This window comes from Harpia harpyja, chromosome 12 (assembly GCF_026419915.1).
Source record: "Harpia harpyja isolate bHarHar1 chromosome 12, bHarHar1 primary haplotype, whole genome shotgun sequence".
In the NCBI taxonomy this organism is placed as follows: Eukaryota; Metazoa; Chordata; class Aves; order Accipitriformes; family Accipitridae; genus Harpia; species Harpia harpyja.
This window is the reverse complement of record NC_068951.1, coordinates 18,168,728-18,192,541: the sequence shown is the minus strand read 5'-3', so window position 1 is coordinate 18,192,541 and position 23,814 is coordinate 18,168,728. Positions and strand designations below refer to the sequence as shown.

Sequence of the window (23,814 nt, the reverse complement as noted above, 5' to 3'; positions counted from 1 at the left end):
GGAGAGAACACCTGAACAGTAGGAGCTTGTAGCAAACTTACTCTGAAGAACTTGAGCTCCTGATGATCTGTTATGCTGGCACAGGTGCCATGTTTCTCAACGCTTAGTCCAGAAACTCAGACTCCTGCTCTTACCTTTCACGTTCAATCTTCCTCTAAACTAGTGTCCAGAGCAGCCTACTCTCTTAGAAAAAAAAACTAAACAGGTTGCTTGACATGCGATTAATAGGATTAGTCTCCTCTGTGGCCAGTCTTTCTGAACTATGTTCCACTTGCCACAAGCTTATTAGCTGTCTGCTTAAGGAGGAGCTGGGATAAGTTTCCTTCTGACGGCAGTGAAGCAGAGAGGCAGGCACTGACTGTAATAATATGCTCTTTCCTGTCTGTGGCTGAGCTGAGAGGTACTTCCCAACAGAAAAAGGTTTACAGGAGCTCAGGAGTTCAAGCTCCACCTCTTCCAGCAGAATAGCCTTTAACTAGGGAGGAGGGGTCAAGAGCATGGCTCCTGGCACTCAACAACATGCTCTGACCAAGCTTCACTTGCACTAAAGCGTCAGAAAGAAGAAATCAGACTGCACACATCTCTCTCCACAGAGACAAGCTTTCTCCTATGGGATCTCAAAGCTCTGAATAAGATGGGATGGAAAGTGAATGTTGTAATTCACGTTATGTGAATGAGGGTGAAAGGCCACACCACCATTTGCTAGCAATAACTGGAAAACATTTACAAAAGCACCATGTGAGAATCATATTGAAACACAAAATATGTACGTGGAAAGATCTGATGTCCTTCCCAGGCCCTCTCCTGTTGATGACCGGTGTTTTTTATTAGTATTAAAGAACACATATTTTAGATTTTTTTCCCCTTTAGCTTTATACAAGTCCTGCACAAGGCAGGAAAGGGTCAATGAACCGGTAAGGACTCACTCCATCATCTCTGCCACTTACACTGAAGGCAGTAGGCTTAATTCAGTTGGCGCCTTCTAGAAAAGAGCAGATCTTCACCAACACAGCAACCTGAGGAGTAAGAATTTGTTCACCACAAAAAACATTTACCAAGACGGGCCTAAGGAGATGACCCAAAGTCCTTTCAAAGACTCTTGAGGGGATAGCTGTGGTGGCAAAGCGTTGGCCCAAGCAACGGACAATAGAGCAATTGGTGTCCCCCCAAACCTTATGGGCTTCGCAGGGGAGAATGGGCATGCTGGATGGTTCAGGTCTATGACACAGGTAAAGCGGTCATTTTGAGAGAAGTATCTCCAAAACCCAGGCTTCCTGGCATGATATAAAGAAAAAACTATTCTAGGTTCGAAGTACGGAACTCATCCTCATCATGTATTTTGTTTTAATGCTCCTAAAGCAACTGCAGGCTAATGCACTAGGCGGGCACATCAACAAATCAAGTTACTGCGAAATTGCACTGTCCAAGAAAAAACTGTTTGTGGAAACAGCTGAAGTCTCACTGGGAAGACCCAATGTGCCCAGTGTGATCCCAAATCACCTGCTTTTAAGAAATCACAAGAGGTTTTGAGGGTATGGCTGGGAAAGCTCTGCTCAGAAGTCATGGTCAAGCTTTGAGCTCACCCATCCAATGCTGCTGATCTCTATTTCATAAGGAGTACAAATGTAGGCACACACTGATGGCAAGCATCCAGGCTAAAAGTTGACCACTCTCTCTAAAATAAATGGGTCTGAAGTACCAGGACAACATGGTTATCATTAAGTTTGTACCACAGCAGATCCTCTCTAAGACCTTGTGAAAGACAGCAGCCCTAGGAAAATCCACTGGTGAGAGATCTATACACCAGGTACTAAGGGACCATACATGGAAAGAACCAGTCACTTACAGCCCAGATATCGCAAAATAATTTACCTTGTAGACAGATGACTTAGAAGGGCAGAGATGTGACAGAACCAGCAAATATTACATCTACTATCCTCCTGAGAGGAGAGAGGCCTGGCGTGGGGCTGCTATATGATTTGTTCCCAGAGGCTTCCTGCTAAATAACTCTGCAGCCACACTGCCTGACCTAAAGGAACAATAGCTAAACATAAAGCTTTTCCTTACACCTCTCAGGGGATGGAGCTGTACAGCATCTTAAGCTCAAAGATGCCCCTACTCACATGCTCCCAGCCCATTCTATAGTCACATATACATTAACTCTGGGTAGCAGTCCTGAAAACTGTCCCTGTTGCAAACAGGATACACTTACTGAAGAAATCTATGCAAGATCAACTAAGTAAGCCACAGTGGAACCTGCATTACACGCTCTTCAGAGGAAGAGGTCTGCATCTTAACACTCACTTTCTTGCTCTCCTGCCTGCTGACAGCAAACAAATTAGCTGTCAGACTTATGTCCTATGTAAAAGGTTTGCTGGCAGCTATATTTTTTAACCTTATTCCTCTATTTATGCAACATAACCTTTGTTGGCTCCATGCTCTGGTTTTCTCTCATGGTGCTGCCTCCCCATGCTCCTCACTGCCCTTTCACCAGTTTCTCCTTTGACTGGTCACCCCTTATTACCTCTTTGCTTTGGATCCACACTGCTCCTCTAAGGGGTTTATCTACTATTTTTGTTTCCCGCCTCCTTTGTTAGTACCTCAGGAGTGTCATTCACACAACCTGACTTGCAGAATCTATACATTAAGCAGTACAGATGCCTGGACAGAGGATGAGTTTCCTCAGAAGGAAACCACTCTTTCATAAATCCAGAACTACCAGTCTCCATTGAAGAAAACACAGAAACAAAAAGAAAACCAGAATATCTAAAACTCCAGAATAACTGGCTCTGCTATACAACACCAAAAGTTGGATGTTTTCCATTTAGGATAAAAACTCAATAGTGAGTCCCACTGATCTGAAACAGGAAAAAAAATGCATCAAAGAACTCTGAATTTTAGAAAGGAGCCAAGCTGGGGAGATACAGGGAGGAAGCAGAGTGCTCTCAAACAAAACCAAGAGAAAATTGCAAGACTGCAAGGAATCCAAAGCACTGATGGCAGTGATGTGGCAGACCAAACAGCAGCAAGACTAGGCAACCTTCTGATTTTCTAAGTATTTTTATAGCTCATGGCAAACCACAGTCAACCCCCTCTGTAAGCCATGTCAGAAAGAGTAGATAGAAATTAAGAGGAGAATTGTTTTTCTTGAAGTTTACCTGAGCCCCATGATACAGTGATCAGCTGGAGATAGTGCAAGCTGTATTTGCTATGCGAGTGTCAAAGTAATCCTATACTTTTTACCCTCTAGGGAAGGCAGGGACTGGCAGAGCCTGATACTATAGTCATGGAAGTAGCTCTTCACTGTTGGACTCAGATGGGGCAATCTGAGAGAGCAAACACACTATTTCCTCCTGTCCTTGCCAACAGTGTCCCTGAGGGAGATTAGGTCTCTTCCAACTATAAGCAAAACAGTAACAGTACATTTGTTTACCTGAAAAATCAGTTTTTATTTACATATGGGAAAACTGAAGCAAGACCCAAGAAAAAATGCTTTATTAACAGGTAAATAACTTCGCATTCTTGAAAATGTATCCCCTACTGAAATCACTGCAGAATCCTCTCTGTGCACGCACGCCAACACCTGATATCGATATTTACTATCAGACCCAGATGTGCCTCCTACTTGTCCAATTATGGATGCAAAAAGTGTTTTCAAACTTTGAGAAAGTGTTGGAATTTCATCTGGACATAGGGTGGACACCACAGCTGCTTTGCGCAGGTACTGCAAAGCAAAAAGCTCCAGCTACATTAACAGAAACAACCTTTGCTAGATGTTGAAAGCAGTGGGTCACTACTGCTGCAGCGCAAGGCACACTGCTCAGTCTTGGTCACCACCCTACAGGATCAGCTTCCTCCCTCCACTTGCATTGCTCCCCCCTTCATCTTGCCTTAGACCAACACTGCCTCCTTTCTCCACACTCTCCTCCCTTTTGAGCCCTTCGGAGGCTGCATGGAGGTTAGTGTGAGCTTTGGAGCTGGCTAACAGCAATGCTGCTTGACACTCGCCCTGCATGGCTGCTGTTAACAGCTTTTTTCTGCACATCAGGCATTTCTCCCAAAATGGAGTTTGCAGAACACCTGTGCCTGAGAAATACAATCATTTTTTCTCCCAGTTACTAAGCCTGGAGAAAATGAAGCACTGACACCACCACATTTCCAGATTCCAAATATTTAGCACGTATTCCACATCTAACAAGCATCCTAAATCAATTCCACAGTTATTTCTGTGCGACTTCTTTTTGTTCCTCCTTTTGCTTTGCCACTATATATTGTGTGCATATATAAACACACGTACAGCCACGTACAAATAAAGTCAGAGAAAGAAGTTTACCTATTTTAAGGCCTGAAGGGAAAACTAAATTCCTTTAGCAAGATCTCCAGCATAAACATCAACATCACCCCTAACTCCCTCAGCAGAACAAAGTTTTCTGTCCCACTGTGTAAATGGATTTTATCAAACCCTCCCAGCTTACAGGTAAGAAAATTCCTGAATGTAAAGTTTTAGCACTATACATAGTAACCCAAGGTTTTTCCCATGTGCATGGAGATGAGTTATGATTTTGTAAGGAAAAATAACTGTAGGATTTTTTTTTTTTGTGAAAGAGACTGTGAAGATTGTTCAGACGTTTTTAAACTCTGCAAAGGAGGAGAGATGTGGGGGAAAGATGCAAGAAGAATGGAAAATAAGGCAAAAAATCCTACCGTGAAGCTGTTGTTGACATTTTTAGTGCTGGATTCTGCCACACTGGCATCTGTCAGATCCACCTCATCAAAAATAATGGACTGGAAAGAAAAAATTCAAAACCCCAATGAATTATTGAATCCAACGTATAAGCAGCAGACCCAATGGGACATGCCTGTATGTCTGCCTAGCACAGTCCATCACTGCCTTTTGTGATCTGAAGGAAAGGCCCAGAACCAACATGAAGGACTCGGAAGTCTAGTTCCATATACTGGGGCTCACACTTGCCTTGTCTTCAGTCAGTGAACACGATGACTTTAGTCTTATTAAGGAATTATTTAAAAAAAAATAATTGTAGGCTTTGTTCTTGTGAAAGGAGACAGATTTATATCTCATTGACTAGAAACATGCTAAACCAGATGCATGGCAGCTCTGATTTGATAAATTCTAGCCTTGCTTGTCATCTCCATTTCCTCTTTTCATTCATATTTTAACCCTTCTTTTTCAGCTTCTATTGATTCAGAGCCCATTCCCTACTAAAATGTACCAAGGGGGAAAAAAAATGTAGAAAAATCAGTATCACAGGTCCACGTGATGCTTTACTTTACAAGGATTTCCAAGTGTGAGGCAAAACACAGGTATCTTCTAGTAGCTACAAAACCTGAAGACAGGGGCTTACAGAGCATGTGTTCTTTTCTCTACTGAGGGCTGCCTTCTCACAGACACACATCTGCTTCCAAAGCTCCACCTATTTTCTTCCCTTGGACTCGCATGTATTGTCAAGACCTTACCTTAGCAGTTTTTGCATAGTAGAGCGTTCGTCCTCGCAGCTTAAAATATCGTCTCTTCCAGCGCTGGAAGGAGCTGGTCTGTTTCATCAGCATCCCCTCTTTTATGATAGTCTACAAAACAAGGAGAGGAGAGGGGTGAAGCATACATTTTACTTAACAGGCATCTTTTATGCTTTTTCACTATATATCCGTACCAAAAAAGACTGGAGTTTGAGATCAATAATCTTAGTGCCCTCTGCTGGAAGTGCTTAACAAATTCATTCAACATACGCAAGCAAATTTAACAAGATTAAACCGTCACAATCCATAATCCACACTGGGGTGCGGTTTTATCCTTGTCTCCAGTGCTATCACGATACCAAAAAAAGATAAAATAACTTATGACTGAATGAGCATTTCAAAGTCTTAACAGTGACTCGGGAAGTGTAACAGTTAAACTCACTGAGGTCAGATTTCAGTCGCAGGTAATTGTGCCTTTCATTTAATTGGCATTTGATTACAAGCACATACACACCACAGCATACCTGTCCCTATCTCCAGTTCTGCCTTGTGAAATTACCAGCATCTACCTGGCACAGAGCTGGCAAGCTGCAGGCCCATAGCGTGAAGAGTGAAACTAGAGCGAGGAAGGAGCTATATCCAACTTCAGCATTTGGTATTCTTCAGATAGTCTTGGCCCTGCCTCAGTACTCTCTGGCTGGCTGCCATTTCCCAGGGCTGGAGTGCCAAAACTGACTACGCACACTACCTTTTTTTTTTTTCTTTAACTGCTTTATAACTAGATTGACATACCAGCATACACAGTCCCATATGCTCACTCACATACTATGCATACATAGGGGTATGTATTTAATCCACATACACTTCATTCTACTTCATCAAATACATTTGATTCCTTCAGTGAGGACAGATTTTGAATACCAACAGCTACATGAAAATAATCTCAAAAACTGCAGCTCAGAAAGACAAAAGGCCGAAAAGTCAGAGCTGAGGGTTCATGCCCAAATTACTGATTGAGAGTATGGCCTAGGAACTGCAAATAGTGCCATGTCATGCCTCAGTACCACAAGAAACCTACTTCTCTCCCCAAGAAACAGCTCCCGGGAATCCACTTCTTCTGAGAGAGCCCAATGTGATAAACACACAGTTAAAATACAGGAAACAAATAGTCCAACAATCTTGTAAGACAGGTTATTCTGTATCTTGATGCCAGGAAAATGACATAGCTTTAACATACCAGAGGTCTCAGTGTAACTCAGGTTTGTAACAGAGTCAGGTCACGGATGAGTATCAATTAATTCACAAAGACAGTGTTAAATGTATGCTGCCAGGCTACTGCAGAGCACAAAATAAATACTCTTACTGATCCACAGGGTTTAGTTAATTTTAGAAATCCTTTCCAGGGCACTAAACTTGCTTATAAATGCTATATATATTTCTAATGTGGGTCTTTCCTTTTTGAAACAGCTGCAGATCTCAATACTTTCCACACACACTGGCCCTTGCGAAGCTCGAAGTTTCCTCAAAAAGCACCTGGAAAATAATGCTGACTACAAGAAGAAACATCCATCTGACAATACATGCTTCTCTCTTGCTAGATTGAGCCATCCTCAAACTGGCCTGAGAGATCATAGGGCCTGGACCATCACAGTGATGCCTCTACTCACAAACCAGCTGGGAAAGAGTGGGCTCCCACACACCCCCAGATCTGAAAGGGCTGCTGGCCATAGGAGCCACTATATACCGTCCTCCACTGCAGCGAGAAAGATAAAAGGGCAAAAGCTCCCTTATCTCCTCCAAAAGAAACATCATCTACCTTGCAGCCTGGAACCTGGCTGACTCCGAGGCTAGCGAACTCCAAACCTCATGGTTTCGCAGTGTTCTGTTTCACAAAGCCACCTGCACACTGGCAGAAATACCTGTCGGTGCTCAGGCAAACACCAACTCAGTGTGCCTGGTTCAACCAGGAATCGCTGAACTCCACAGTATTTCCAGCAGAATGAAAAGAGATAACGAAAATGCATGATTGAAGACTAAGCTGGTATCAAAAAATGTCCCATCTCCCACATCAGTGCCCCACAACTCTGAAGTGGTTGCTGAAAGACATCTTGGCACCCATCTTCGCCAAGTCACAGCAGGGACACAGCAGTAGGAATACACTCTAAGAAGCCATAAGGCATCTGGGATTGGCTATAGGGTCCGGAAGTTAAACACACTATAGTGATACCCAGAAACAAGATGTTAAACTAACTTAGAGCTGGTACTACGCAAAGAATCTGAAACTCAGCCATGATCTTAATCTGAAGCTTCACTATAAGAGAAAATGGCGTTCAGTGACTGACCCAACAGCATCCCTTGCTGAAACGACCCTGAAGGCAAGGCCAGAGCTGAAGACACTCATCTGGAACCAGGAAAGGTGCATTCAGGCTCCTACTCTGCCACAGACTTTTTACAAGATCCCAATAAAGCAATTTTCACTCTGCGTGTCTCCATCTCCCATCTGCCAAGTGGAACAAACAACACTGCCCAACTCTGCGGAGTCCTACTTGAGTATATATATACACATATATGTGTCTACCTGATGAGTTAGTTTAACCTCCAGCACCTAAGTATCAAAGAGAAATGTAAAGCAACAGCATCTAAATAACCATGCTAAAGAAATCACACATTTCTGCAGTTCACTTTCTACAGGGAAGAAAATGGGAAAGTGGCATGAGATTTTCCAGATGAAGACAGAAACATGGAATGATCTTTTGCATTCCTTGGACAAAACCACACATAATTAAAAAATAAGACAGAAAAAGTAGCTACTGAACTCTTCAAAGCCCTGAACTGAAGTCAGAGAGGAATTAAAAATCCTGGGGAAGACTCCCAGGATGCAAAGCCCAAAGATATCTAGGCAGCCAGGGGTCTGATCAAAAAACAGCAACTTGCAGGAGGAGACTTCAGAGTTCTGTTGCTACACTTATTCAGAGACGTCCTTAAACTGGGGTCAGTCAGAGCCCCACACTCCCCAAGCTTGGTCAGCAGCACTCTGGTCACTCAAGCTCTTGCGCAGACCACCAGAACAGTAACTCACAGCAAAACAACGCTTCTGCTTTCCCTCAGCTCCCACAGCTCCCGCCTGCCACGCTCGGCTCCCAAGTGCTGCGCGTCAGGCAGCTCCCCTCACCTCAGCAGGCCTCACTCACCTCTGCACAAGACATGCATTCCTCCATTCCTCTTTTAAACAGAACCCTCTTTTTTTTTTTTTAAACCAAAAGGCAACAATCCCAGAGGTCACCTTGCCCCTCCCTAAGTAGCAGTTTATGTCATTTGCCAGCCTCTCTCTATAGAAAACCACACAGCTACACAACTCAGACATGAAAGGCCAGTGAGAAGCAAGCTCTCGCGTGCACGCACTGCTCAGAGAAAACAAGCCTCTAGTTCAGAGCTGCCCATCTCAGCATGAGAACAGCTGTTCTATTTATAGGCCCACAGCTCAGTAAAGAGTTTGGTGGGTTTGGGCGGAAAGGGCTGGAGATAAGATCAAGATGACTTTATAAAATGATTCAGACATCACTACCTTTCTCGTCCTCTATTTTAATTTTACAGCCAAAGGACTTGCTACTTGCAGAGGAATGCAGCTGAAGAAAATTGACTTGGGAAAGGACCTGACAGCAAAGTGACATCAAATGAAATAAAAGGGGGTAGCTGAACAGTTATCTCTGCTCACCAGCCTCTCTGTAGCTTTTTTAATTGAAAATCCACTCTGATCAGATTGCTAGGCATGTAATTCATCAAGACAAAAGTGAAATTATTTCTCCCATAAGAAAAAAAAAAAGAGAGTTATATCTATTTTTAGTGTCATTATATTGGATCCTATGGGAAAAGCTACTGCCTTGAAACATCATAAGGTTTGATTACATGCATCCTATCAAGGATAAATATAAAAATTGTTTGTGATCGAACTATCCAGACTGCTTTCTATCCAGCTGAGTTTCTCTACAGCATGCTGTCCTGTGGCATGGCACTCCATGGGCAGATAAAACTGTGAAAAAATTAAATATCTTCTTGGATCAAGCCTAAAATGATGTGTTAATACTTTCAACAGTGACCCCCTTTTATCATATTACAAGGCAGTGTAAAAAAGGTTACCGAACAAACTGACAATTTAAAGCAACACTGCATATAGCAGAGAGTCTTAAGTGTCTCTGCAAAGAACACGATTAGACAGCTGAAAGGCAGGGCCTAGAGAATTTCTAGCATTTCACTATTGATCCTTGGCCTTGAAGAAAAGCGACTTCCTGCAGAAAAAAATTCAGTTCGTGGCAAGCAATACACAATCCTTGCCCCAACTCATCCCCTTTTAAAACTTGACATTTAGAAAGAGAAATATGTTCTCAGATTTCTCCTGTCAAAACGGGTGCAGGGTTTAGGCCTAATCCTGAACTGATGAAAGAAAGGTTTTGCCACTGACCTCAGTGGGAATGGTTTCAAACAACTCAGAGGACTTTAATTAAGGACTTAAGACAGGGAGAGCCTTGTGCTTCACTGCTTCCTGCTCACGCAGTCCCACCTCATAAGAAAAAGCAGCCAAACGATTAACAGTAGTCACCCACAAAACCAGCACGACACGGTCATATTTTTTGCAGCATGACTTCTCTGAGGTGTCTCTGTATCCAGTAACCCACATCAGGAGATCAGAGAGCCAGCCTACACAGATGAAATGCTTTCTATACTGATAACATGAACGATTCTAGTAAAAAGTTAAGAACAATCATGTCAGATTTCAACTCTTTCAAACTGCATCCCTTGTTCTGCACCTAGTACTGCTCACTATGTGAAACACAGGAGTGGCCCATCCTTTCCTGAAGCGTAAGCCTCTTGCCCCATTTGGAAGTAGGGCCCTTGATATAACCAGTTTCCTAATCTGGAAAACAAGACCCTATTAGCCAGACTGAAGGCAACTATCAACCATACTCAGCTGTCAGGCTGGCAAGTGTCCTTTGGCACAGGGAGGCTCCAAACTGTGTTCGATATAGACAGAGGAAGAACAATGCAACCTATTTTACAGCTGAGATCATGACATATTCTTAGGGGCAGTTATTCAGTGTGGCATATCTGAAACAAGAATTTTGCTCCACTGACATTTCTTTCCAATACAGAAAAAGAACTGTGTACAAGGTAAAAGCAAAATAATTCAAAACTATCTAAACAGCAACTAAAGAATCCCAAATACCAAAGTCCTCAGCATCTGCATTTCTCTGTTTTCCATGTGTCTTCAGAATGTAAAAACTTCAGGGCATAGACTGTTTTTATTTGTACGTACTATAAAACTTTGAGCAGGGTGCTGATGCCAAACAACAAGTAACTGACTACAAAAAGCACCAAATGCACAGAGAAGGAGAAAACAAAATGAAAAAGCACATGTGGAACTGTCAGGCTATCTTTATACATGCTTACTAAGGAATTTTACAGGCAGCTGATCCCCAGGGACCAAGCAACCTTATCTAGTCACTGACTTCAGGTAAGCTGTAGCAAAAAAGATGGGAGTAGATATGCAGTCACTTAAACATGGCAAGATAGTCTTGCCACGCTAGGGCAGGTACAAATCTGGAGTGCTGTACCTTGTTGTGGGTAAAACAGTTTTAGCAGCTGGTTCCATAAAAGCTCTTTGTGGTCATAAATACGGAACTAATAATTATTTAGAAATCAAATGAAATATAGTAAATCTGACAAAAACTACAGGAATAAATCTAACCAACCCCATAGAATAAGACATGAAAGGTCAAAAGGCTAGGGGTTAACAAGCTAATCCGAGAGCAACATCCTTCCACCAGACAGTGGTCACACCCTGGAACTGAACTCCAGGAAGCTTGGAGGGGAGAAATCTGGATCAGTAAAGCAATTCTAAGTATGGGATACACAAAGAGCTATACAGATCTATAGGGGAGCACAAGGAATTTACAGGTTGTGTAGTCCTGTTGGGGAATTCTACATTAAATGCACTTGGATCTTGCGAAAGTGAAAACTGCATTAAGATTTCTTCCACTGGTATCAAAAGGACAAGACATTATGTGAACTCACTACAACAAAAGGACTCCAGAAGAGGGGAAAAAGAAAAGAAAATCAGAGGTCAGTTGTAAGAATCGAATGTCAAAATAGAAGCTAGGGCTGTGAGTCAATGATCCAGCAACAGAAGCTGAGCTCTCCACTGATGAAGGGGGTACTGTCTAGGCTTTTAGTGTACATTGTTTAATACCATTTTGTTTTAATAACCTATGCTTTATAAACTGGAAAGCACCCATATCAGTTTACAGCACAGATCGCTATACAAGCACATGGGAAAGCCTGCAAAATCTCCCCTAACAACCATCCTCCCAATCCTCCCTCTTTTCTAACCTCCAGCTCTGCTGAATTAGCTGGACTCTGCATACCCAGTGAGAGATTAGGGGTGAGCTCAGCCGACAGCTCTTGGTACAGCCTCTCTGCAACTACTAGGACAAGCAGAATTCAGAGCAGCATGCAGTGATCCGTTGATAGTGTAGCTGAGATGTCACTAACCAGGAAATGCAAACTTAGTCTCCAGAGCAGCAATAAAAACCAGGAGTTTCTATCAAATAAAATACTGAAATGGCTTGAGTTAGAACCTGCCTTGGCACAGATAAACAAATGCTCAAACACTTCATTCTTCATTAGTTAATGCTGCAGCCAGTAAACAAAGAACAGGTCTTTGAACCAGCTTCTTTTCCATACCATTTTCAGCTGCTACTACTGTGAATGATTCTCTTCTAAAAGGGACAAGCGCTCATAGACCTAAAGTGAACAAATTAAGAAAAACAATTTGAAAGCACGCAGAAAGGTTGCACGTATATGGGAAAGGAAATACAACACACCAGCATATCATCACATGGCTCCCTGGTAAAATGAGCTCAGTCAGAGAGCTCCAAGTGAAGTACTTAAAATAGATGAGTACTCTGGTTAGCTACTTAGAGGAGGGAATGAAAAACACACCAGTACACTCTGATTCAGGACGAGTTAGTAGCTGGACAACTCCTGGCACGCTAACTGCTTAAGCCCTCAATATGCTTTCCATAGGCTCCAGGCATCCTTCCCAAACACATTTATCAGAAGAGGGGAACTGAGCACAAAGCTCAAGTGATCCCAGCAAACTATATAGCAAAGCTGAAGATAAGGGCTCAAATCCATCCACAGAGATAACCAAAGCCAAAAAAGCAACAGTTTAAAAGCTACCTGAAAACTTTGGAATGGAATAAAATTTTAAAGGGTACTAATTAAAGGTGAACTTTATACATTTAAGGACAAACATGAAAAATATGCTGTTATTTTTTCCTACCATCTTAGATTACACATACACAACTACATCCCTTCCTTTGGGCATTTTCCCCATACACAAAAAAAGTCAAAACATGTTACCTGCTGTGAAACCTTCAGCTCTGAGACATGCCTGTCACACAGCTACACACCAGCACCACAGAATCCCCTGTATTAACTCAGAAGCACGTGGCTCTGCTGCTGAAATGCAGCAAGATAACCTCATTTTGAATCACAGCATTGTACACAGAACCCTCTAATGCTGCAGCCTGTACCACTAGAGCTTAAGTAACACTCTTATTCATTCAGACAGAGCCAAGTTATTACCAAAAAACAGGGTTGCCCGTCTAAGCCCACCCATCCACTTCACCTGCAGGCAGAATGAGCCAGGCACTTACCATAGCGGCATGTCAGGGCCATTTGATATGAGATTATCAGGCTGGGAAGGTGCTATCAGTGCTATTACAAGAATAGCAAATGTAACGGAAAGCACATCCAAAATACAGCTGCAGATCTCATCCTCGCAATCATAACCACCCCATCCTTCCCATAATGCTAAATGTCATGGAGATCTTGGCCAAGTAGGAAGGAAAAGCCAGCAGAAAGTACTGGTACAAGAACTTCAGGACATGGGAAAGTGAAAGTTATACCTTGAGGAAGAAAACTGAATCTTTTACCCTTGTGTCGAGGAGGCTGGGAGAATGACAGCTTCCTCCCACTGTGTCTGGATTCCCATCAACTCTGCTACTGAATTCTGCAAGCAGCCTTATTTGGTAGTGGCTGGTAGATGTAGGGCCAAATCCTGATCCTTTTACTCTAACTGGTATTCTAATGGGATTACACTGCTGAGAGCAGAAAGCAGCTTTTGGCCTTCGGCCATTTAATTAATACTTAAGGTATCTTAGAATTTATGTTTATCTCCTCTGTAACAATTGTCATTATCAGATTTTTCCATATTTATGTATTAAACAACCTATGCTTTTAAGTTTTTTTTTCCTCATCCATTTAACATAGTTTTTAAAGGATAATCCGAAGTTTTTAATTTGTTTTTCCATTTTCCCTGTTTTAATGTCCTGCAAATACCTTTGACCATGCCAAGACATCTTGATCAGCACCAGCAACAACAAGGAAGATTAGCACAGCCCTGGGAACACCGTTTTGTTAACTTTCAGCTAAACAGATCAGAAAGCGCTGGTGTAAGTTCCCAGAATACCGATTTTTAATAAAACCTCAGTGACAGAGCTACACATTCAAAAATAATGCTCTGACCTGCCTCAGGAGAGAGCAGTTTGAAAAGCAGACAACATGCCCTCCCTATTTTATCAGCCACATTTCTGCCTTTCAAGAACCAGCAAAGGTGGCCATTCCACAGGTCAAGACACTACCCTGGAGCTTGCAACACCTGCCTCAGTTCCCAGCTCCCCTGGAGATGCCCTGTGTGATTTTGCGCATTTGATACAAGAAGTATGTGTCTCGATTCCCCATATGGGAAACTGAGGTGGTATTGCCTCTCCCTGCTAGAATATTACATGGCTAAATTTATTAAAACTTGCAAGACTCAAATACAATGTGCTTGATGCAAACATTATATAATCAAGATGGCGTTTCCTTTTTCAAAAAAAGCAAACCACAACATCAGAATAGGTATCAGATGTAAAACTTTCCAACTTAGCATCCCTCTGGATGAAAAGAGGGCAGCAGGCTTTGGACCTCCTCCTCTGTATAACCGCTTTCCTGTCCATGTGTAGCCCAGGGACTGCAGACAGTAAGCACCATACCCTGTGGAAGCACTGAACTGCTTCTGTGGAGGTGCAGCACTACTGAACTGGGCATGCACAATAAGCTCATTGCTTTCCAGAGTGCTTTATACAAAGCATGCGAGAAGGGGCCACAAAAGATGGCAGCTGATGTGGATTACTGCTGCTGCCTCAGCTATCTGTCTGCCTGAAGCTGAACAGTCCTTGGATAATAGTCCCACAGGGCTGCAGAACCAAACAGAAGCATCTTCTTTCTTTAAGAGACACTTACATAAATTCTTAGTGAAACAAGAGGCAATAACCACTTAGTGGGGAAAAAGCAAGGAACAAATGGTTTAAGCAGAAAGTTAATAAAAATTCCTTTAAATAATGGTTTGTGCATTTGAAACCTTGAAAAAACATATTCCAAGAGGAAGGTGCTTTCCAATTGGACAGTATTTTGCCCTGAAATTCCTGATGCTGCTGTGACACTATCTAGTGTAAACTTTAAGCTTTCAAGGAAATAGGGAATACAAAAGCCTCTCTTTATCTCACTTCTGCTTTCTCTTAAGTATGCAGGTATATCTGCTATTTTAGAAAGAATCACATCAGATTTGTAATTAAAGAAGGTAAAGTTATGCAGTGTATTACATGATATACTGGTTTTTCTAATCAGGCAATCTGGAGATAGACATTTTACAGTTTTCATTTATAATCCAGTACTCCTCCAAAGTAAAATATCAATGATTTTTTTGTAATAACAGGTTTTGGATAGGGGGAAATACTCTGTTTGATCTAGTTTTATTTAAAAAAAAAAACCAACCTTTAATACCCATTTTATTTTGCCTCTAATTTTATTTGAGAGAACAATTACTAGCCTGGCAATGTACTTTTTAGCAATGTGGTCTAAGTAAATCTATGTTCTCAAAACATGCAAAAGTTTAGTGTTAGCTCTTTAGTTCCTGGAACCTGAACTACAGTTAGAAGGAATGAGAAAAGCTACAAGTGTGTGTGGTTTTGTGCTTTGTTTTGGTTTGGGGTTTTTTTTTTAAAAAAAAAGGAAGTAACAGCTGTTGCTTTCACATAGCATCCAAAACTCTCCAGCAGCGAGGCAAACTTACAGTACACCAGTGGTAACACAGTGCTGGGAGGCTTCCCGAATTTTGTCAGAACAGATGAGCCTGAAGAGCACGCAAAACATAACGTAGATTGAGTTAAGGGACGGAAACATTCTTACAGCTATGTACCGTGGCCTAAAATCCTACCTTTTCCCTTGGTGCTCAGAGAAGGAACTTCTCTGTTTGTGATGTTAATCCAAGAAAATTCATGGCCTTAAATCTGCGCTCAAGATGTTCAGTTTGGATTCAATCACAGGAACTTCTCTTTTGCAACAATTACCTCTCTTTTAAGTGAAGAGTTTCCAGTTTCCACCTGGACTAAAGCATGAGCCACTACAATTTATGACACGTGAAGCTCCTAAAATGTCCTCTTTTAGACACCCTGTTGGAAGACAGCATAACAAAAACAGACAGACATTTTGATATGTTTTACAGGAAGATGCCACAGACAGAATGTGAATTAAGCCATAAATTCCTGAAAATTCTCTCCCCATTTGTTACATATTTCTTTTACGTTGTCTCTTTGCTGAAGTGCATTGCTTTTTATCATAATACTTCTTTCAATACTTGTATCAAACGAATAAACTGCTTGGTTTCCTTATGCTAATCTCGGAAAACCTTAAAACGTTTGCCCTTCAGAAATAAAATAACACTTCTTTACCTATAAAAAGGACATTTTATCTATTAGGCAATACAAGAAGAAACAAAATGAGCTTTCTTCAGTTGCTCACGCTGCCTACCATGTTTGAGAACTCAGTTTAGTCTGGTCTGGAAACCTGCATGAAAACAAGGAGAAACATTTTGTTTCCTCCTGCTTTTTCTTGCCTGTACACTTCAGGGTGGCTCCCAGACCCCAAAGCTACTAATCAGAAAGAGAATCACAACCTCCCATAGTGCGAAAGTTATCTATACCACAGACTGCTACACACAGCATAGAAATTGGAAATTCACTAGTTCAGATACTCACCAAAGTCTGTCCACCGCAGCATAAAGCTTAGTACCAGTTAATTTATCCTGCTTTTTGTAGTATAAATTAACCTGGCATCTCTCTACTACTGGAGCTAGACAGCTTCCAATAGCCCAGAAAGTTTGGAGAGCTGCTCGCTCTGTTTGTAACTCTGTTGAAATATATACTACAAACTTGTCTTAAAAAGTTCAAGGCAATGATAAATGGTTATAAAAACTAAAATATTACAGAGAAAATGCTCATGAAAGTAAAAAGAAGTTAGACTGAATTAGTCTAAACAAGAAGTCCTCCTGATGCCACCCAAGGACGTTGCTGAAATCCTGTCTAGTAAACAAACTGAGATCTCAACATACCAAAGCCAGCATGCTGGAAATCACACCTAACTGATGAATGAAATGAGAAGATGGCCTATTCATCCACTCTCCTGCTTTCTGAGGTTTGTAATGTGACGCTTGCAATGAAAGGTCAAGCACAAAGGAAGAAGCATGCTTTAGTGCCAGAGCCCATAAAAGGCGCAGTGCTCCACCATGTGATGCCATCATCTCCCAGGACCTCTTTTGATATTACTGTGTCTTCATCCCTGCCAGGTGACAACTGAGATGATATTACCACTTCAGCTGATTCCATCTGAGTCCTCAACGCTGCTCAGAAGGTGGGAGCAAGGCTCCTGCTGTTGCCTCTCCTCACACACATCATCCTTCTCTTATTTTATTTCATCTCTTTCCTAATTCCTATCCATTCAAAAATACTTTATCTTAGTTGACCAACAGTTTCTCTAGCTGCACCAATACCAGCCTGAGACCAGGAGAAGGGCTAAAAGCATTGTACTATGAAGCTTGATGCTGGTACAAGTCTGACAGGTCTCAAAATGGCTGATAAAGTACTCTAGGCAGCCTCTACTTCTTTGTCAGCTGAGACAAGTTACACTACCAGCTATACCTGATCATATGAGATCTTCTTCTCCCCCCAGAATAATAATAATTAAGCGACTGCTAAACATACTTCTCTTACACCTTCTCTTCCAAACACTTAGCTTTCCGCTCCTCCTTCCCCTGCCCTGTATCTTCACAAGGGACAGATTTTTCAGCTAAACATACGTTAGCTATGATTTGCCTTCAGACACTGCATGTCAAAGTCACAGTACCTATACATCCAAACAATTCTATTTGCCCCACAGTATTACCACAACAACGTATTTCAGTCACAGTTGGGCAACCTGTGGACTCAGAAACAAGCACTGAAGTTTTATGGTCTTGTAAGCAAGCAGCTTTATGTTACAGCATTTCTTGGGAAAACAGATGACAGGACCAGAGGAAAAAAAACGTATCTTCAAAGTGTTTGTGACTGTGACAAACAAGTAAATTCTGAGGAACTCCACGGCTACAGCAGCCTTTGCACTCAAGCTGTGATAACAATAAGCTTCCATGGTGATTTAACTATACTTACAGGCATGGTCTTGAGCTAACTACAGCAAAAGATGTGGTTAGAAAAGATTTATATCCTCAGGGAACAGTAAACGTCTGCCTGCATCTCCTACTGTCACTCTGACAGACCTGTCCAACAGCTTCTACAGCTTACAGTAGTCTGCACTCTGTCATTCAATAGACAAATTCAGAATTAGGTCTGCCTTTACAGAGGAAGCAAGCTCCTCAAAGTCTCATCAGAACTACGATTACTCACAGAGTTGTCTTTGCTCCTTGCCCTGAGGGCAAGGAAAAAGTATACATGCAGCAGCATGCAGAAAAGATGATGACAAAACAAAAAGACATCAAAAAGCAACAGAACAAGTCAATCCCTGATATCGTAATACCTGGACTTACTCAGAAAATTTGACACTGTTTAGTTGAAGGTCTTCTGCAGATTAACACACAGGAGGCTTAATAGCTATAGACAATATCTGTTTATAATCCTTGTTCTTAACATGTTTATGTTCGCATAGTACAAGTGGCTGGTTTAGGCTTTCTCCAGCCATGCTGACGCAGGAAGTGATGTAAAACGGGGCAAATGATTAAGAAGGGACATGTTCTGCTATATTCAAACAAAAGTAAAATGCAATGCACCTTTTACCTTACCATCTCTAACATCCTGCTGTAAGCAAGAGTTCCCACTTCAGCACCGAGAAAGTCATTGTCCTTGCTCTTACCACAGACACCACCACGGAGATATTAAAAGTCAGACTATGGCATCCTTTCTCCCTTCCAACATGGGACCCCTGCCACAAGTGGTATTAAGAAATCACAAGATTCATCCAATCTCTAGCAAGACAAATTTGTGTTACTCAGCACCGTGTGTGCAGGAAAAGATCTCAAAAGGCTTATTTTTTTCACAGCAGATTAACAGACTAGATCAGGTCACCTAGTGCTACAGCACAGCTGAGATCTGCTTGATACACTAAACACCAATCCATTTAGAGGACTTCACCATTTCCCATTGTGGCCGAAAGAACCATCTCACTCACACAGCCCAGACCCTCAGTGCCTTAACTCAAAGACTGACAGTGTCAGCAGCACTTTGCAGAGGGAGGAAGCAGCCCCGCCATGCGTAATGAAGTGAGCGCATGGTCCTCACGTATGACCATACTTTGTTACGGGGGTTTTCAGAACTAGGACCAATGTAACAAAACAATGACAAGCAGCAGAACGATGATATGTTATGTGTTTGAAAGTAGAGCAAACTAGCCAACAGAAAAAAGATCCCTATGAATAACGCTTCAGATGCTGCATCACGCAGAGACATTTACTCTCCTTCGCTATAAATACAAGATAAGCAACACTGAGCTAGCAGCATCAGCACTAAGCAAGCCTTCTACATCCACACAGCAGCAACTGTGCTTGCCCATGCTTCAAAGACAACAGGAAGGTGACAGCAGAAGAATAACTAACCTGGTTTTTCTAAGCTGAAACATATCATGTAACAATCCAAGAGTTATACAGGACTTTAATGGCTACAAAGAGAAATCATGCAGCTATAGTAAAAATAGTACAGGAGAGGGCAACTCCCTATGGGTGGTTCCTAGCCTAAGGCTGAAGGAAATCTTCGCATCTTCCCTTACAGTAACAATACAGAACTACAGCTGTAGTTGCAGAATACTGTTACTGCCCCTAAAAATGGCGTTATTGCTCCAGAACGAGCCACAGAGGAGTAAAATCTGATCGGGCCAAAGGAATCAGGGTGGAAAGGATTGTTACCTGACCAGGGAGGCAAAGCAGGGCTGAAAGAGCTCGGAACAAGGACTAATCAGCCATAAGATCACTGTTTGATCAGACAGGAGACTAAACACCACTATGGCTACAGAAAGGAAAAACAGCACCGTACAAGATGGGGAAAACAGGATGCAACCATGAAAAGGATAGGAGGATGCTGAAGGAGGCACACACTGACTGTAGGGGACAACAGCAAGGGCTGCACCTTCCAGAGCACAGAGCTCTGAATATGAGACGATGACTTGTGTCACATCCAACAGTACCACAGGAGGGGAGTTAGCAAAGTGATGATGGGGGAGGGAACAATGTGACAGTGAGATACAGCTGGGGTGTGCAGGAGTCATCAAGGAAGGCATAGAGAGGTGAGGAGGGAGCCCCTCACAACTCCGATATGGGGAAAAAAGGGGAGATGCAGCTTCAGGGGGTGGGGAGGAACAGAATGTCCTTGGGGGGTCAAATATCAGACAATGGGGGGCAGTACTGGGGGTCAAGAGCTCAAATCTGACTTCCACGACTCCAAGAAAATATTACAGGGGGAGACAGTAAGGAAGGAAAGAGGTAAGACAGGATCCTGTTGAGCCTGGGCACACTGATTGATCACCGTTAGGACAGAGAAGCTCCCTGGCAGGTCTGAACCTGGGCACTGGGAAAAAGGTGGCCTAAGCTGGGCTACTGGGGAGGGTGAGTTGGGGAGGTTCCTACATGGCTTCAGAGATGCAGTTGAGGGATGGTACCTGCTGAGTGGTTGGGGGCAATTCCAGGAGCCCCTAGGTGCAATTAGGGCCTCGTTAGCAGACCCTGAAGGGCATTTAGGGGGCAGCTGTTGACCAGCACCGGGGGAAGAATTTGTTATGGAGATCCCTGAAGAGCATTTAGGGGTTTGCAAGTCCATGAAAAGCTCTCGAGGGGGTGTTGTTAGCAGGTCTCTGAGCGGCAGTGGGGGGATCGTCGGCACCGCAGGCACGGGAAAGGGGGGCGCGAAAACGGCCGAGTCCCTGGGGGGGGGTGGTCGCTGTCAAGGGCGAGTTGGGGGGATCGCCGGCAGGTCCCAGAGGGGCGGTTTGGGGAGAGGTATCGTCAGCAAGCCCCTGAGGAGCGGTTGGGGGGGGGGGGTCGCCAGCAGGTCCCTGAGGAGCGAGGTATGTGTGAGGTGGTCGCCGGCAGGTCCCGGAGGAGTGGGGGGCGTCACCAGCAGGTCCCTGAGGAACAGGGGGTGTGTGGGGGGGAGTCGCCGGCCGCTCCCTGAGGGGTGGGGTTGCGGGGGACCCTGGCAGGCCCCCGAGGGAGGCTGGGGGTGGGGGGGGGGGGTCTTCGGCAACTCCCAGAGGGGCGGGCTGGGGTCGCCGGCGGGCGCTCGCCGCTGCGGCGGCGCAGGCCGTGCCGGGCGGGAGGGGGAGGCGGCGGCAGCACTGAGGGAGACGCGGAGGCAGAGCCGGCCGCAGCGGTGCCGGAGCCCGAGGCCCTGCCCGCGGCCCCCGCCCGCCGCACGCACCTTCTGACGGATTTGCCCGGACGTAGAGACTTTGCGGATGAGTTTCTGCGGGGAGCCCGGCTCCTGCTCCGGCTCGCTGTCCGACGATTCTTCCGCCGCGGCGCTGGCGGCGGCGACCGCCCCGGCCTGGGGCTGCGCGGCGCGCGCCGCCGCCATGCTGCACGGTGCGGCGCGGCCGGCGCCCCCTCCAGCCGCGCGCCGCGCTCTGCAGCCGCCCGCCCCGCCGCTGCGGCGCCCCCTGGCGGCGGCCGCGCGTGATGGCGCAGGTCGGAGGGGAACCGCTGAGGCGAGGCGAGGCGGGCCCGGCCCGGCCGACTTCCCCGGCCCGGCTCGGCCCACAGCTCCCCAACACCACGCGTTGCGAACCGACAGAAGCCCTCCCACCCGAGCATCGTTCACACTGGCCCCTGCCGGGCCAAAGCACCCCCGTGGCTGTTTGGAGCCAGAAAAAAGGGTTTCAGCTCAGACCTCTCTGATGAGGTGAGCCCAAAAGCTGGAATCTCAGCCCCCATTCTTGTGGTTGGTTCCAGCACTCCCACTGTTCCACCGGATTTAATAAAGTTCTGGGGATAAATCCTCCTCCCCCTAGGTAAGACCTGCTGTACCAACCTCCTGCACAAAAAGGTACTTTGCACCTGCTCCATCTTACACATCCTTTCAGTCACATATGGGGCTTGCTGCTCTCTCAGCACCAAAGCAGGCTCCTGCTGCCACACACCACTTTTTCAGTACAGAAACACTCTTGCCTGACTCAACCTTTCCCCACACCATTCCTCATGGGCTCCATTAGCATGAGGTTAACTCAGCCCCAAAGCACTTGTTTCTCTAATGCCCCATTGGCTGCAGCTGTGGGACAGTACAGATTGTTTCAGCTGGGATTTCATGAAGATGTAAGAGGGGAAAGCATTTGTCACCAAACCAGTCCCATCACCAGACAGCTGAAGCACAGAGGCCACATATTTGATAAAAGCTGTGCTCAAAAGCAGCAGTTTCAGAGATGCTATCGCTACACCCCAGTGCATCCCTCTCCTGGAGCTGGCAGGCTTTCTATAAATGGAGTCCCACCACATCAAAGGCACAGGGTCAGGAAATTGGATTGCTCTCCCCCAGCTGTAAATATGAGTAGCAGGCTACAGGTCTGACTTGGAAGATCAACATAACATCAGAACCAGAAGAAAGGAAAGAGAAAAGCCAAACAGTTCTAGCTAGAGACCTCTTTTCTGCTGACAGAGGTCAGCATCTGCTGACTGAAGGTCAAAAGAAGAGAAGTCCAGCCTGGTCTGCAGGATGGGGAGCTGAAAAACCAGCAGAAAGCCCTTGCTCTCTGAGCAAATCAGCAAACATCCAGCATGGGCTAAACAAACGGACAATGTCTGAAAGTGCTTTCCTAAGGCCAGGCAAAAGAACAGATTTAATAACCATTTCAACTTCTCCCCATTGCATGGCAGCAGAGTCCACTATGATTTTGTTACACAGCTTACAGATGTCATTGCCACGGATGAATCTGAAAGTCACACAGTGGCAGAGGTGCCTCACAAGGTTGACATACAAGAAAAAAAAAAAAAAAAGAATCAGGCCTTTCAGTTTGCTAGTCCCATACTTACAGGTCCAGCAGCCAGGAACACTGAAGGAAACACCTCTGTGGAGGAAGCTGCACTTTGAAGCAAAACTGGAATATTGTCACACGCTGTCCCTCTCCTCCTCTTAGCATCTTTAAAGGATTTCCTGAATACCAGCTCTCCAAGACCAACATATTCACTACCAGCAATGTGCTCAACCTTACTGTATCAGTATGCTCTTCTCAAGCCATCAGAAAAATTAGTAATAAAAATACTAGGGCAATCATTAGAAAAGCCTTCCCAGAAATCCAGGTACAAATGCCTAACCCTCCCCCAACCCCAAAGTTGAAATCAAACAGAAATTATACTGACCATGAACACCTGAAAATGGCCACAGGGTTTCTTTAGCAGCAAAACACACAATGCTTAGAAAGAGCAGAGCAAACATACTGTCTCTTGCAATTTCGTCTAAGGTAAGACAGCTGTGACTAATGGAGCCAAAACACACTGACAGGTGGTATTAGGCAAGAGCACTGGTGGAACTGTGAAATCAGCTGTGGTCTTAATTAACTGCTTTTAGCACCTTAATCAAGATCAGTTTACAGAAGCAAAACAGGAGAAGGTTTTACTTTTAACCCAACCTATTTTTAAGTGTTAGAGGCCACATATAAAGCTGTTTGGTTAAAGCCTTTGGACCATCTGTAAAAGTAGGGCTTGTAACCGTGATGGCGTCAATGAGAAAAAACAAATGAGCAAGCCTCTGCTCAAAAAACGATGCCTGTATATAGAACAATTCTGCAGAAATGCCAGAGCACAGCCCACACTTTTCTCCAAAGCACACTGCTTTGGCTTGTTACACTTACTAATAGTAACCTAAGCCAGAGAGTGGGCAAGCTCAGTTTGCACAGCCTCTGCAGTGTGAAGCAGGATGGAAGCGCAACATGCTT

At 44.1% G+C, this 23,814-nt stretch overlaps 1 protein-coding gene across 6 annotated transcripts in view; it reads right to left on the bottom strand.

Annotated features, from left to right (window-relative positions):
• The window catches only part of DGKD (diacylglycerol kinase delta), a 70,126-nt gene that overhangs the window by 38,235 nt on the left and 8,077 nt on the right, over positions 1-23,814 (bottom strand). For 4 of the 6 annotated variants that reach the window (XM_052804775.1, XM_052804777.1, XM_052804781.1 and 1 more), the window contains exons 1-3: positions 21,309-21,478; positions 5,476-5,586; positions 4,705-4,785 (exon numbers count right to left, since the gene is read on the bottom strand). In XM_052804775.1, coding sequence (XP_052660735.1) covers positions 4,705-4,785; positions 5,476-5,586; positions 21,309-21,464 — 348 coding nt within the window. In that variant the 5' untranslated portion in view covers positions 21,465-21,478. Of the gene's footprint in view, positions 1-4,704; positions 4,786-5,475; positions 5,587-21,308; positions 21,479-23,814 lie in introns of those variants that run through there. The other 2 variants (XM_052804782.1, XM_052804776.1) reach the window with 2 other exon arrangements.